The following is a 14,729-nucleotide window of genomic DNA, read 5'->3' as shown; positions in this document are numbered from 1 at the left end:
TCTGTTTGGGTGACTTGTCCCTGGCTCACCTAGCCATCACATGGCTGGCCACCCTCTCACACAGAGGACCTTTAAAGCCATTAACAAAACACAGGCATCTGCTTATTATTCACTGTGCACCTGTCCCCACTGATATTCGCATGCATGCAGCTTCCCACTCACCACAAAATGTCTGAGGATTAAGTGTTCCAACAACAAAAAACAACATCTCTCCGTCAGCACAACAGGCGACCAGCAGACCTGCAGAACTTGCTGCTTCTGGGCAGCCAGGACTTTGACCCTAGTTTTGTTGTTTCTTCTGAAACGCCGGGCTGCAACTCAATCCACGTCTGAGTGAGTGGCCGCCTGGAGGGAGGGAGGTTTGTGGCTCTTTCTGCACCTCTGAGCATCTAAACTTACTTCCAGGTGGTGCACTTTTATGGTGTTTGTTGTGTTTGTATTTTTTCTGTGGTTTGCATTTTCTCACTTTTCTACTCCTTGCTGTGTTTATTTATCTGTTGGTTTATAGGGTGTGAAAAACGCACACACCCTTGTTTTTTTTTAATGACATTTGTGCTGAGGGTGGAGCATATCAACAACGATTAGAGATAAACATCGCTAAACGCGTTTAGCGATGTTTATCCTATCGCTGGATTTCCTCACCGTCATAGCGCTGTATCAACAACGCTTTTCACAACGGTGATAAGAAATCCATCAATAGCAGGGAAATCGCCATTTTGCAGGGAACAGCGCTGGTTTTCCAGTGATGTTCCCTGCAAAATGCCAAGGAGGTAGTTGCTTCCATCATTTGGCGGCCACCTTTTGGAACTCCCTACCACTTGTCTTAAGACAATGTCAGGACCTTCTGATTTTTAGACAATCTCTCAAAACTTGGCTTTTTAAAGAGGCGTATGCTTAGAGTAACTGTGTTTTGTGCCCTGTTTTACCAGTCAGCGCCAAGAAACCTACGGGTGTATGAGCGCTTAAGAAGTTTATTTTAACATAACATAACAAAACGGCGATAACTTTGCTGATATGACCCTGTGGTCGTATCAGCATGATCCCCCCCTGTGTTAAGCATAGGTAAGTCAGGATTTTAGCAGACGTTAGTTTTTGGCGAAAACTGCAGTTTTCCCCAAAATCTAAAGTGTGCTAAAAGCCTGTGGGCTGCCTTGTAAATATTGCTATGTGAACATCAGCGATATTTTACAAGGAAGTCCATCCGGGGTATGCCCAGTGACGCCCACTTTGCATCTCATTAGAGATGCAAAGGGAGGCGACGGGAAAAAGGGTGCTAACATGCGATTATGCATGTTAGCATCCTCTTGTAAATAGGGCGATAGTTTTATGTATGCTTTTTTGGCTTTTTAAGCCAAAAAAGCGTAGGTAAAGCCCTTGTTAATATGCCCCGGTGTTGTTTGTAAATGTCCCTGCAGCGGAGTTTTCTGGTGTGTTTTTGGCCGCTGCTTGCCCGCCAGTAGAGGGCATAGTTTTGCATCCAAAGTGTGCTCTAGTGCAGGAAACAATAGCAGAACCACAGCAGCCCTTCATAAGTTCAAAATACGTGCATTTCTGAGTTTATAGAGAATTGTTTCCCTGAGCGAGCGACACCCCTTGCCTCGCAGTTATGTTATGTTAGGTTATAGCATTTATTGAGCGCACTGTTACCCGTAGGTGTCCTGGCGCTATGTGAAACTTTAAGGAATGAAACCAGAGTCATGCTAGTCCGCAAACAACCACGTTTTTAAGGCTATTCGAAAAGCCAGAAGGTTCGACATACCTCTCAAATACAGAGGAAGCTGATTCCAGGCTCTAGCTGCGTTAACTACAAAGCTTTTGCCACCCCATGTGGCTTTTTTTTTTTTTACAAACGGCAGTGTTTAGCTTATAAAGGGACAAGTGTGTGTTGTACTATGTGCATGTAAAATGTGTACTGTTCCTGCTCACTAGGCAGTTTTTGTTAGTACTCTGCGTCTGTTTGTCCCATGTGGACACTGTCATCTCTTCCCCACATACTCACTTCCCCTCACATCTCTCTCTCACACTCCCACTAAGCACTCTCATCTCACAATACCACAGCCCTCTCTAGCCCCTCCCTCATACTACCTGTCTCCTTTCTATATGGCCTACTGACACATGCTACCTTACTCTACCTGCTCACTCTTTGCACTAGTCCACCTCTCGCCTCCCCCCTAGTTGGCCCTTCCACTTGTTCCTCTGTTCCTCTGTCTCTCTCTCTCTCTTGTACTCTTTCTCACACATCTGTCTCGCTCTCTCACGCACTATTCCCGCTCTCTTGTGCGGTTAACTTCATGTCTTCAAGCACAGTTTCTATCCTGAAACTTTCCAAAGTTCGACATTCTACATAATTCCACTACACAAATACACTAGACAACACACAATTCCACAACTATCAATTCCAATACAACCCATATAATTCCACTCCACATGACATACATCCACTATACTCCAAAACAAAACACATAGATAAAAAAACATTATCATTTACAATGCCCATAGTTCTAACTCCCACTAATGCGAGGCCTATTGTATTGCAAATGCTTGTTAATTATATATGTTCTAGAAATGTGTTTTAATCATTGTCTCATTCCAATGTAAAGTGCTCTGACATTACTTGATGTGGTATATTTTATACAAAATCTAAAAATAAAAAAATTAATACGTTGAAATCCGGTCCTTGAAGGTCTTTCCTGTTACAGTCCATTACGTCTTAAAGCTTTTCTTTCTGGTTTTTATAACTGAAAATAATGGAATGGAATGGAAAACGTAAAGATGTGCGAACATGACTAATTATTCTCTGCTTTTTTGGCTCTAAAAGCCAAGAAAGCGGAGATAAAATTATCTCCCTATTACCTAGCTGTCGCTAACACCAGTTAGCGACAGCTAGTAGGAGATAGCGACCATCTTGGGCCCCACTTTGCATGTCAGTGATATTTATCACTAATGACATGCAAAGAGGGCATGCCAAAATGTTAGCAACTGGAAACAGTCGCTAACATCGCTATCTCCTATTACCAACTTTTGGAGATATTCGCGCTAAGCGCGAATATCTCCAAAAGCTAACACCTGCCCCTGAGCAGTTCTTAGCCATGTTATCCAACGGGAGGTGGATAACATGGCTAAGAGCATTAGCTCGGTAATGCATGAATATCGCTGACTTTTCAGCGATATTCATGCATTGCGGTTGATTTTTATCGCATTTGCGATAAACCTTGGTAATACCAAGGTATATTTGCGATAAAAATCGCCGCAGCTCGGCGGTAAATTTTTGTCTCTAACCAAGCAATAGCGATAATTATCGCTATTGCTTGGTAATATGCCCTTATATTTCATGCCCTAGTGCGCGCCTTGCTGATAATACATTCTTTCTCTTTTAAATCTGAAGAGAATCTGTCCCAATTTAGGCAACCAAGCAAACAGACTCGCTTTTACTGTATAAATTCTCAAATGTCAATTTCCACTCCAAAAACTAACAGTTATGTTTTCCCACTTTCCTTTCTGCTCTTTAGCGTCTGTTAACGACATATGTGTACAAGACCCTGATGACGTTTGGCGGTTATAGAGATGACTTCATGCTGGTCGTTGGGAGCGGCCAAACAAAGGAGAAGTCAACCGAAAAGCTTATTTTTGGCATGGAAAGACCAAAGGTTAGTTAACTAGCGCTCTTATAGGTGGGATCTCCACCAATCCCATTTTCGCTCAACTTTGCTTGTGACGTGTTCAAGTACTCTCCAAAGGCAGGCGCCTCTGCAGGCGGGTTAGCCCGCTGCTCCAAGCAAGGTGTGCTTATTAACATGGTAGTGCGTTTCGAGAAAGGGTAATTGGAGGTAAAACGTGTGCTAATGCGATGATTACATGTTGTAGTCTGCTTTTGTCATCCTGCGGGGGACCTTCAAAAGTCTTGTGTGCAAAAATAAATTCTAGGGACTGAGATGTGTGCTGCGCAGTAACTAAACAACAGTCTTGACTGAAAACTGAAGCAGAATATTGATTCAACACGACCTCCTGGTAAACCTCAGCCAAGTCAATGTACAGAGTGGGCTGATTTCTAACATTGAGCGCTCTGGATTCAGAGCAGTCGACTCTTGTTCTGCTGCATGAGGCTTGATGACGTCTTACCGAGGGACAGACATGCCTGCGATTTAAATTCTGATGCTGCAAAAAACAACAGTGAAGTTTTGCTTTACGTATTTGCCAATTAGATAATACTCGAGGCCTGGTTCACAGATAAAAATGTGAACAACACATTTATGTTTTTTGTATTGTTAAAAACCCACTGCCAGTGAAAGGGGCATCAATTATTTAAAAAACAATAAATAAATTATTTATTCCACAGTAAGCAGATGTCGCCCAAAACACAAACACGCACACATACATACACATAAATATTTATATATATTACCCATTGGTAGTCGCCACTGGGTAGTTATAATTAGGACCAAGTTTCTATAGAGATTGAATTATTTCATGTGGTATTAACTTTGAAACCATTGACGAACCTTCACGAAACGTTCTAAAAAACGAAATCTCATCCACCTCAGCTCCTTTCTGGAAAGTTTTGTGGTGATTCTGAAAGTGCGTGGAGGAAAAGTGGGATGGGGGCAAACGTTTTTTCCCAATGTAATTTTCCATGGGAAAAATTGAACAGCGATTCAGAAAAAATGCCTGATGGAATTTCACCAAATCTGGCAGAAAGCTAGATCTTTGCTCATAAAGTGAGCTTTTGTGATTTGGGGTAAATGTTTTGAAGAAAGCACAGTGCAAAATGTATGTATATTTCACGCCATGCTACCACCATGGATCCACCATTGAGATTACAGTGCCGCAAGCTCAAACTGTGTGATCTGATTGGCTGGAATGGCTGCCATGTTGGAGACTCGGTTGGTGGGTGCCTGAACAATACACTCCCATCATCCCCTCATTGGGGGCCGGGGAACAAGCCCCAATGCCTTGCAGCCCCATCGGGCTCCCCAGCCAGCACCATACTGGGTGCTTGCAGGAGCCAGCACCATTCCTTTGCTCCCTGTTTTTTCTCACTGTTTCCTGCCGAGGAGAGTGCGGACAGGGAATACATTTCTGTTCCCTATCTACACTCTCCTGGGCAGGGAACAGCAGTGTCCTGAGGGATGTAGTCCTTGAAGCGAGATCGAGCTCTGGGAATGTGGTCCTTGGAGACGATCCTGATGGAGTGGGGCCCAAGCACAATGCCCTACCCTAAAATAGGAAATTGACACCGGGGATGGGGTCCCTAGTGCCTCCCAAAGGCTTGGGGATGGGAGCTGAACACAACCACCCAATATTATAATAAAATGTCCCCAGGGGATTTGGTCCCCAGTGCCTTCTGCAGGCTTGGGGAGGGGAGCCGAACGCTCCTCCGCATATTATAAAAAAATGTCCCTGGTGGATGGGTTTCCCAGGGCCTCTTATAGGCTCATAGAGGGGTCTGCATGCCCTACACCTTATTAGATTAATACGGCCCTGGGTATGAGGTTCCCGGGGCCTCTTAGAGGCTCGGGTAGGAGGGCCACGTGCATCCCTCCCCAAAAAACTGTGTGTACACCACGCCCCTCTCAGACCTTAGCCCATCCCAGCAAATTTCATTATAAAAGGCATGACTACCAATTCTTTATACCCCCTGAACTAATACCCCAATTTCTCACACCCATGTACATTCAGATGTTTTCAGCAGACAAAATGGCTGGAAGAGAGTTAAGTGATCTGCAGTGTCCCTTCAGATCTTAAACTTCTAAGGGAACCAGTAACTACTCTTACCAGCTTCATTAACATTATGAGGCCATTCGTATTAGCAGCCTAAGTACTCATAGGATGGAAGCAAAAGCTGGTTTGGTCTATAATGATGAGGCAGCCTGTTGGAACTTTCTGGATTTTTGGCAGTGTGTATGCCACCAGAATACAGAGAATGTTTGTGAAATTCTCCCTGTGTCAGGCCAAACAACATATTGTTTATGTCCATGCGAAAAGTAGCTCATATTTCTCCCTTTTTACCTGAGTTTTATTTAAATTGTATTCCAAACAATAGCCAGTTATTGATATTTATCAAAATTCCACATTTATTGTCATTGTAACAGTGTGATACAATTGCCTCCTCCTTAATACCATATATAAAAATACATTCCTTTTTGTTAGAAGGATCATCCAGGGTTCCATTGTTAAACTTTGTGTGCACAGGTACCATTTAGCTGTTCAAAGATTATAATTTAAAGGAAAAACTCATTCCTTGCCAGACTTCAAGTCAGGATGTCAGACAATTTTTTGTTGGAATTTAAGCTTTTGACAGCAGAATGCCTTCTCATTGTCCATAAAGAGTGAGAGTGAAAAAACAACCCAATACTGGCTGATGAACTCAAAATGAGTGGCTATGCTCCTTGACTAACACACCTAGTAATAGTGTTGGGATTTACATCTGATCTTACAATGTCACTCATTTCAGACATAAACAGAATCAGCTTATTTTCAACTGCACTCCTTCAAAAATGTGAAACAATGTCTCTTATCTGCATATCTAAAACAGGTATGCATGTGCTAGTTATATTTCTATTAGAGTTTGGAAATATCCTCACCAATGTTCCTCTGTAGTGTAGCTCCTATTTCCCTCATAAGCTCTGCGCATTGGAATAATTTACACTATAGTTTTGGCATAGGACTGAGGTCAGTATGCCTCTATCGAGTATATTAAACTTAATTACTTTGTGTGCCAGCTAACTCAGAGGTCACTAGAAACTTCTCGAATAAACAAGAAGGGAGTAGTTTCTGCCAACTGCATAAACATGACAACTTTGTTTTCCTTAGAATGGGAACAGTTCTCAGAACAGTGGAAACAATAGATAACAGTTTCACTCAGTCAATCGTGCATGCTTAGTTTCTTCAGAGTTGCACAGAAACAGGTAGATGGGCGTTTCAATAAAAGGATTTATTGAACAGTCTTATTTCTCGTGTAAGAGATATGTGCTGTTACAATCAAAAGACAGAATGCAAGATATAAAATGTACAGCGTGAGCAGTGAAGGACCGGGTTTTAGAACCCAGCAGCGTCAGGGAGAACGCCTGATACCTTCGAGTTCCCCTGTCTTGGCAAACAGAGACACGGGATACTTCTTGATGACGTCAAAGACCAAAGTTTATTGGTTGCAACCAGGAACAGAGATCTACGAAGCACACACGGGTGGTTCGCCAGAGACTGCACAAACTCAACAAGCGGAGCATGGTCTTTTATGCCAAAAATCAATCCTCAGGCAACATTTCAAATTAGCATTAGGTGCATACAAACTGACCAATGACAGTGTAACATTTTGAAAGTAGCGTATGACGACAATCTCAGACAATCCCATCTTCCGTTGTCCAGCCCACCAGAAATGACCAAGCAAATTCCAAGTTTTCCTGTTCGATCAGGCCGGACAAACCCATCATAAAACCTTCAACCCAAATCAATGAATATGTTGTAAAGGAAAGGCAGAAACAGATTGGAAGTGAGATAGAAAGGTGGGAGCAGTGTACCATAAACTTGGGCACGTCCTGCTCTTTGATCTTAATCAGACCAGCTGCTGAACAAGGAACTGGCTTAACGAGGTCGGCCTCGGGCAAGGAGTCAGTTCGGCCAGGTCACTGAAAAGTCAGCTAAGGCATACGTGTCTCAAGGACTCGTTCGGCCACAGTTATCGGGCCTATGTTAGGGCAACCATACAAAATGGCTGCCGTACACAAAATGAAACCCGGAGGTTCAAACTAAATCCTCGAATACAGACTGTTCTCCTATATCGATTCATACGAAAACACTCAGACACGCCACACTCGCCATTTGCGGTCTGCTAACACCAAAATCGCCCATTTCCGATGACTTTTGTCGAACGGGTTCGGAACCATTGAACTTCATTCTCAAACCACGGAACTACAGACCCTCCTTTTGCCCTTACATAGGCAACAGACCCACACCCATGTCAATCTGAATCCGGATCTATATTCATCAGATCAACGATATGTTGCTGTAGCATCATCCTATTACTTAGTACCTCTCTCTGGACAGGTCTCCTTACACACGAAGTAGTACAGAGGCCACAAATCATCCGAGCACACTGCACACAGAGGCAGAACATGAAAAGGATAGCTAAGGCCATCCCAAAGACCATCAGAATCTTCCAACCCCAAGTGGATATCAATCCCCATAACCATCCCATCAACGACCAATCTCCTTTGTCCAAATGGACAGAATCGGAGATCTTATGTAGCTTGGAAATGGCCTGGAAGACTGATGGAGCGTTGTCTGGAATGAAAACGCAGCAGCTCGATTGAATCAGCTTACAAACTCCACCTCGATCTGCTAGTATGACATCAAGGGCAACTCTATTTTGGAGTGTCATAAGTCTATCCGACTGGAGCTCAGCAGTCAAGTTACCAAGGGCACCGGCAGTTTCGACTATGGTGGACTCAACCACTCTCGTCAACTGGCGAATATTCCTACTGTTAGCCATTGGTCCCCAGAACGGCAGAAAACCCTTAAAGAAATCTCCCAATTCTTGTCCTGCAGTGTCTTCCTGACTAAAGACACCTCTAGAAACTCTTGTCTTATGGTAATCTGCCGCAGCTGTAAAAGTGGGAGATAACAGAAAGGAAACAAAACATGTGCCCGAAAAGTCAGGGGGCAACCATGTATACGCTTTGTTGTAGCAAACAAAGTAGGTACCCTTAGCAGCTAAAAACGCTGGGGAAGACTGAGACGCAAATACATAAGTCTCAGCGCAGACACTCTTCCCTAACTGAGCTCTGGGTTTCTTGCCATTACCCTGCAGACAATAGTGGCCCTGATGGGGCACTATCCAAATCGGTGAAGAACTCTTCGCTCGCTGGTTAACACTCAGACTAACTACATATCCAGTAACGTTCCAACCAATGTAGGCTAGTGTCTCATCTCTCGGGATAGTTTCATACGAGCTAATCCCTCTAATCATGTCGACAATGCCTTTAACTAGAGCACTATTTTTCAGGTTGTCTTTAAGTGAACGTTGAGGGTAGACACTATGGGCATAGATAAACATCGTTCTAAAAGCCCAAATAGAACCATTTGAACTAAAAGGTAAAACTAAATACGGAATACCCTTATCGGTCGTATGGGGCATCAAACCACAAATCCAGCAGTTTGTCATGTTCATCACTAACTGGTGTTGATGCAAAAGTTGGATGAAGGAATTGTTAGCAAATTACAATCGTCTAACTACCTCATGCTCAGGCAAAGGATGAAAAGAATGAGAAGAAATAGTAGGTGGAGGTGTAGGTTGCACAGTGGGATTAAACGTCATTTTAAAAGAAAATGTTACATAACCAACTATAAATATCATCAAGCTCAATAGTAAAAACAAACATGGAATCAAAAAACTTTTCTTTGGTATGATTCTACATATTCGTTTTCTAAAAGTTATTGTCTGTACAGGCCTCTCCAACTCAAAGAAATCCATCCTAAACTAAATGTGCTGCCCGCGGTGGTAGGTTGATTCTGCTAAGGAATGCTTCTGTCAACCCAGGAAGACTCCCTTAGGCCACCAGAACCTTCGACCTAGTGTCTCAGGCTTGCACTCCCCAGACTTGTAGCAACCGCGACCCTAGCAGCAAGAACCGGATGGCGGTTCAAGAAAAACAAAATGAGTAGATCCTTGGTGGAGAGTTAACCTGCAAACAGAAAAATCATAAAAACTTTATCAATCTTTATTTATTTGTCCATGACTCTCGGTCGCAAATTATAGCGGCATTTTCCAGATAACTCTTGATCCGTAAATAGAAGTTGAGGCTCTGTAGTGTTCAACCGATCCGCAAGGGGCACTGATTCTTGTAGAATATCGTCGCTCTCTTTCTCTGAGTTTGTTCCAATCAGTCGAGCATCGCTGAATGGTAAGAACCGTGGTACAACTTCAGTCTCAGAGTCTGCAAGTCCCTCCTGGACCCACTTATCGTAAGGTAAGGGCAAAGGTGCCCGCTTAGTATGCACTCTGTGGATCCAGTTTCGCTTGCCATGCACTCGGACCGCAGATCGCGTTGACAGGAGCACCTGGAAAGGTCCCGTCCAACGGGGCTGCTCGTTCTTGGTCCGCTGGAAGTTGCGCACAAAGACCCACGAGCCAGGTTCAATAGAATGGCCTGGATCCTCTGAAGTTTGTGGAAGGCTGTCATGCACCTGTTGGCGTAAACACTCATTTTAGTTGTCAGTTCACGCAAGTAATCAAGCAACACGGGGTGCTCAAGGTCACTAAACTTGGTCGGTCTTGGTACGCCCCAAATATTCGCCGGGCCACCAAACACAACCTCATAAGGACTCAAACCCATTTGTGAATGCACAGTCATTCTCGTAGACAGAAGTGCTAATGGCAAGGCATCTGGCCATTGCAAACCAGTGCTCGCTTGGATTTTGGCCAATTTTAATTTAAGAGTACCATTATAGCACTCGACTAAACCAGCTGATTGGGGGTGATTTGCAGCGTGGAATTTCTGCCTAATTCCTAGACCATCACACACTCTCTTCATAACTTGACAAATTCACTCCCATTATCGCTCCAGATAATTCTCGGCATTCCAAACCTCGGGAAAAATTCTTTTATCAAGACTTTCGCTGTGGACAGGGCAGTATTGTCCTTAAGGGGGTAAGCTTCTACCCATCTAGAAAAAGAGCAAACAATCACCAAAACATATTTTAAGTTGTTGCATCTCTCCATATGGATCAAATCTAGCTGCAAAGCCTCGAACGGATACGTAGGAGGAGCAAAATGACCAGCTGGTGTTGGAGTTCCCTTACCAGGATTATGCATCAAACACACCATACAGTTCTTAACCAAATTCTCTGCACATTTGGGAATCCTCACATTCTGCCAAACCGGAGCCAACAACTTGCAAATCCCTTTCACGCTGATATGTGCCATACCATGAGCCATTGTAACAACTGGAAGCACATACGCGTCGGGCAACAACCATCTCTGATGTTCTGACAAATCCGTCCAAGAACCATTCGAATCCAACCTACCCTTGCTCTCTCTCCATTCATTCAACTCTTTCTCAGTGGCTTCAGTTTGAATGGATTTCACACTCTCAATCGTATCTTCACACATACTCTTCTCTGGAAATCATCTCGCTGGACCCGCAACATACATTCGACTCATCACGTTTCTTGCAGTTTCTTTCGCAACTTCATCCGCAAACGCATTACCACGACCAACATCATCAGTAACCTTTTTATGGGCACTGCATTTCACGATCGTTACTTGTAATGGTAATGTAAGAGATTCAAGAAGTTCATTCACCAATTGTCCATGCTGGATCTTCGTCCCATGCGAAGTTAAAAATCCACGTTCACGCCACAAACGCCCAAAACTATGAGCCACGCCAAAGGCGTATTGGCTATCAGTATACACATTCACTCGTTTTCCTTTCGCCAACACACATGCTCTCGTTAATGCAATCAATTCTGCTGCTTGCGCTGAATTATGTGGGATACGTGCAGCTTCAGCAATCGTATGCAAAGTCGTAACAGCATATGCTGCAGTCGTATCACCATTCGGCAACTTAAAGCACGACCCATCAACCCACAAAGTACCATCACAATCAGGAAGAGGAGTATCTCAGAGATCTACTCTCCCTTTTGTCTCTTCTTCAGTTCTTAAAAAACAATCATGTTGTTCTTCACTATCCTCATCTGTCTCAACTGAAATCGGCATCAACGTGGTATAGGTTAGGGTATTACACCTCTTTATGTGCACATGACTCGCTAATAATGTCAGCTCATACCCAGACAACCGAGCACTAGTTAAGTGCTGTGTCTTCGTACGATTCAACAAGGTATCCACTGCATGTGGAACCATCACCACTAATGTATTGTCCATAACCAAACCAGCAGACTGTCGAATTGAAACAGCTGCTGCCGCTGTGGCTCTCAAGCAACTCGGCAACGCTCTAGCTACTGGATCTAAGGTCGACGAAAAGTACGCGCATGGGCGTTGCTTATCGCCAAACTGTTGAGTCAACACTGACAATGCACATTCCTCTCTCTCGTGAATGTACAATGTGAAATGTTTACTGTAGTCGGGAGTACCCAACACAGGAGCCGAACACAACGCCTTGCGTAGTTCGGAAAAGCTCTTCTGACATTCGTCAGTTCAAGGAATAGGATTTGGAGTATCCTTAACAGTAAGTGCTATCAAAGGCTTCGCTAGCAGAGAAAAATTAGGAATCCACTGTCTACAGTACGAAGTAATACCCAAAAACGCACGTACTTCTCTCTCTGTCGTAGGAACACTCATTTTCGCAATAGCCTGAATTCTTTCTGGGGTCAGTTTCCTTCCCTCCTTCGATAAGAGGTGACCTAAGTATGTTACTTCTTGTTGACAAAATTGCAACTTTGAGAGAGAAACTTTGTGATGACAATCAGACAAAGTGGCTTCTCTGCAAATCTCCATAGTATCGGCGGCGACTAGCAAATCATCGACATACTGAATAAGGGCTGCACCTTCAGGTAGAATCAATAGATCAAGTTGTGTCTTTAAGGCTTGACTATAGATCGATGGACTCTCACAATAGCCTTGAGGAGCGCGTTTAAAGCGAAAACTTCGTCCTCCTAAAGAGAATCCAAAGATGTCCGTACTCTCCATGGCAATCGGGATGCTGAAGAAAGCATTCTTCAAATCAATCACCGAAAACCAGGTGGCAGAATCTGGAATCAGAGTCAATAGTGCAGTAATGTCAGGCACAACAGGAAATTGCGGAACAACAATCTTGTTCACTTCACGAAGATCGATAACAAATCTGTATACAGGAGGCTGTGAAGAATCAGTTCTCTTTAAAACAGGCAAAACAGGACTATTGCACACGTTACCTCTCGTTTCTTCAATGACACCCTTGTCGATCAGATCATAAATAATCGCTAAAAGTGCACGCTCACCATCACTTGAGATACGATATTGTGGAATCCGCGGTAACTTAGCATTCGCCTTCAATGTCACAACATATGGGGGAATGTCTATTAGACCCACATCATTCGGACCCGTAGCCCACAGTGAATCCGGTAACAGAGACAATTCAGATGGAAGACTATCTTTCGACACGTACATCGGAGAGATCACACTCTCACCCAAAGTAAGATGTACTTCTGACGGAGAACAGTACAATGTAGCATACAATCTCTTCAATAAATCCAATCCCAACAAATTCTCATTACAACCTGTAGTCAAAAGAAGGGGTGCTTCCAACAGAAAGGGGCAATGGAGCAGAAATCGGATTCGTAACGGGGCGCCAGAAAAACTTACAGAAACATTATTTAAGCCAGACAAAGGTGCGCCAGGGAGTTTAGAATGCATAATAGAACTCTTTGTAGCACCAGTATCTAGCAGAAAAGGCTCTGACACACCTGATGCAATCACTTCAACATAGGGTCCACTCTGATCTACTGGAACTGAAATAACTCCCTCTCTTCGTCCGTAGCTGTCCTAACAATCATTACCGTTTGCTTCGTCACCCTCAACATAATAATCATCTACATAATATTGTGCTGTCCTACCAGATGAATTCTGCTGCTGATCAAAACTATTCATCGAATTCTGCGGAGGCAAAGGACGTACATTCTGTCCGCGACCTCTACCTCTAGGCGCTTGCTGAGCACCTCTACCTCTTACACCAGAAGCACCATTCGTTCGTTGTAGCAAAACCGGACAACTATTCTTATAGTGACCCTCTTCTTTACAATACGCACACTGATTAGGCCCATACGGAAAACGCTGTTGAGAAGACTCGTTCCTTGGCGAATTTCTCGAATACTGCTAAGGTTGCTGATAATCACGCTGACTATTAACGCGGGGTTGGTAAGCTTGTTGTAGAAGAACTTTAGTCTTCAATTCCTTAGTCTTCTTATCCGCTTTCTCTAACTCATCCTTACGACTATTCTCATAATACTGAGCTGTAGCCAAAATCTGTGCCGACGTGGAAACAGGCCAAGCACTCTCAGAATCCTTCAACTTAGTGCACAACTCGGGAAGAAGATTATGTACAAATTTGTCAACGAATAATCTCTGGCCACCCTCGGTAGCCATATCCTGACCACTATGATCGACAAAAGTTTCTTCGAAACGTGTGAAAAAATCAGACACAGTCTCATCTTTCTTCTGCTTACATGCAGACAACTTGTCCCAATTAACACGCACTTCGGGCATCAAAGTTTTCATAAAATTAATTATCCTACCAGGAAGTTCTGTGATAAGATCTTCAGGTTTAGCACCTCCAATTTGTCTGTCATTTGCAGCGACAAGATTAACCCACGGAGCACCCAATTCATTATCATGATCCGCATGTCGAATGACATTCCAAATGGGCTGTGGAACAACATTCCCAAACAACATGTCTATGGCCGCCAAATTCATGACGCACGAACCCACAGTTTGAGTGAGCTCTTTATAATATCCCGCAGGATTTTTCCGTGGATCAGGTAAAGTCTGCTTAAGTGCTAGGACTTCAGCACGCTTCCAAGGAACATGTACCCATACTCGCTGAAAGTGCGCAGCAACAGCTCCATCTTGAGGTCTCCCAACCGGAGGAACCTCTCGCATCGGATACTGACGCGCTTGTCTCCTAACTGACGAATCAGGCTCAAACAGTCGTTCAGAAGGAGCATAATTTCGAAACGACAATAACGTCGACACCGCTCTCTCGATGTCGGGGAGACTCACAATCGTCCCTTTCGCAAATTCA

The 14,729-nt window shown here is 43.7% G+C and overlaps 1 protein-coding gene across 1 annotated transcript in view; it reads left to right on the top strand.

Annotated features, from left to right (window-relative positions):
* Nucleotides 1-14,729, top strand: part of PLEKHH2 (pleckstrin homology, MyTH4 and FERM domain containing H2) — a 572,539-nt gene that overhangs the window by 543,583 nt on the left and 14,227 nt on the right. Inside the window, exon 29 of the mRNA XM_086927801.1 lies at nucleotides 3,510-3,647. Within this exon, the coding sequence (XP_086783927.1) occupies nucleotides 3,510-3,647 (138 nt within the window). The remainder of the gene's footprint in view (nucleotides 1-3,509; nucleotides 3,648-14,729) is intronic.

This window comes from Lissotriton vulgaris, chromosome 6 (genome assembly GCF_964263255.1).
Source record: "Lissotriton vulgaris chromosome 6, aLisVul1.2, whole genome shotgun sequence".
Lineage (NCBI taxonomy): Eukaryota > Metazoa > Chordata > Amphibia > Caudata > Salamandridae > Lissotriton > Lissotriton vulgaris.
Note: the sequence above shows the minus strand (reverse complement) of the source record. Positions and strands in the feature narration are given on the sequence as shown.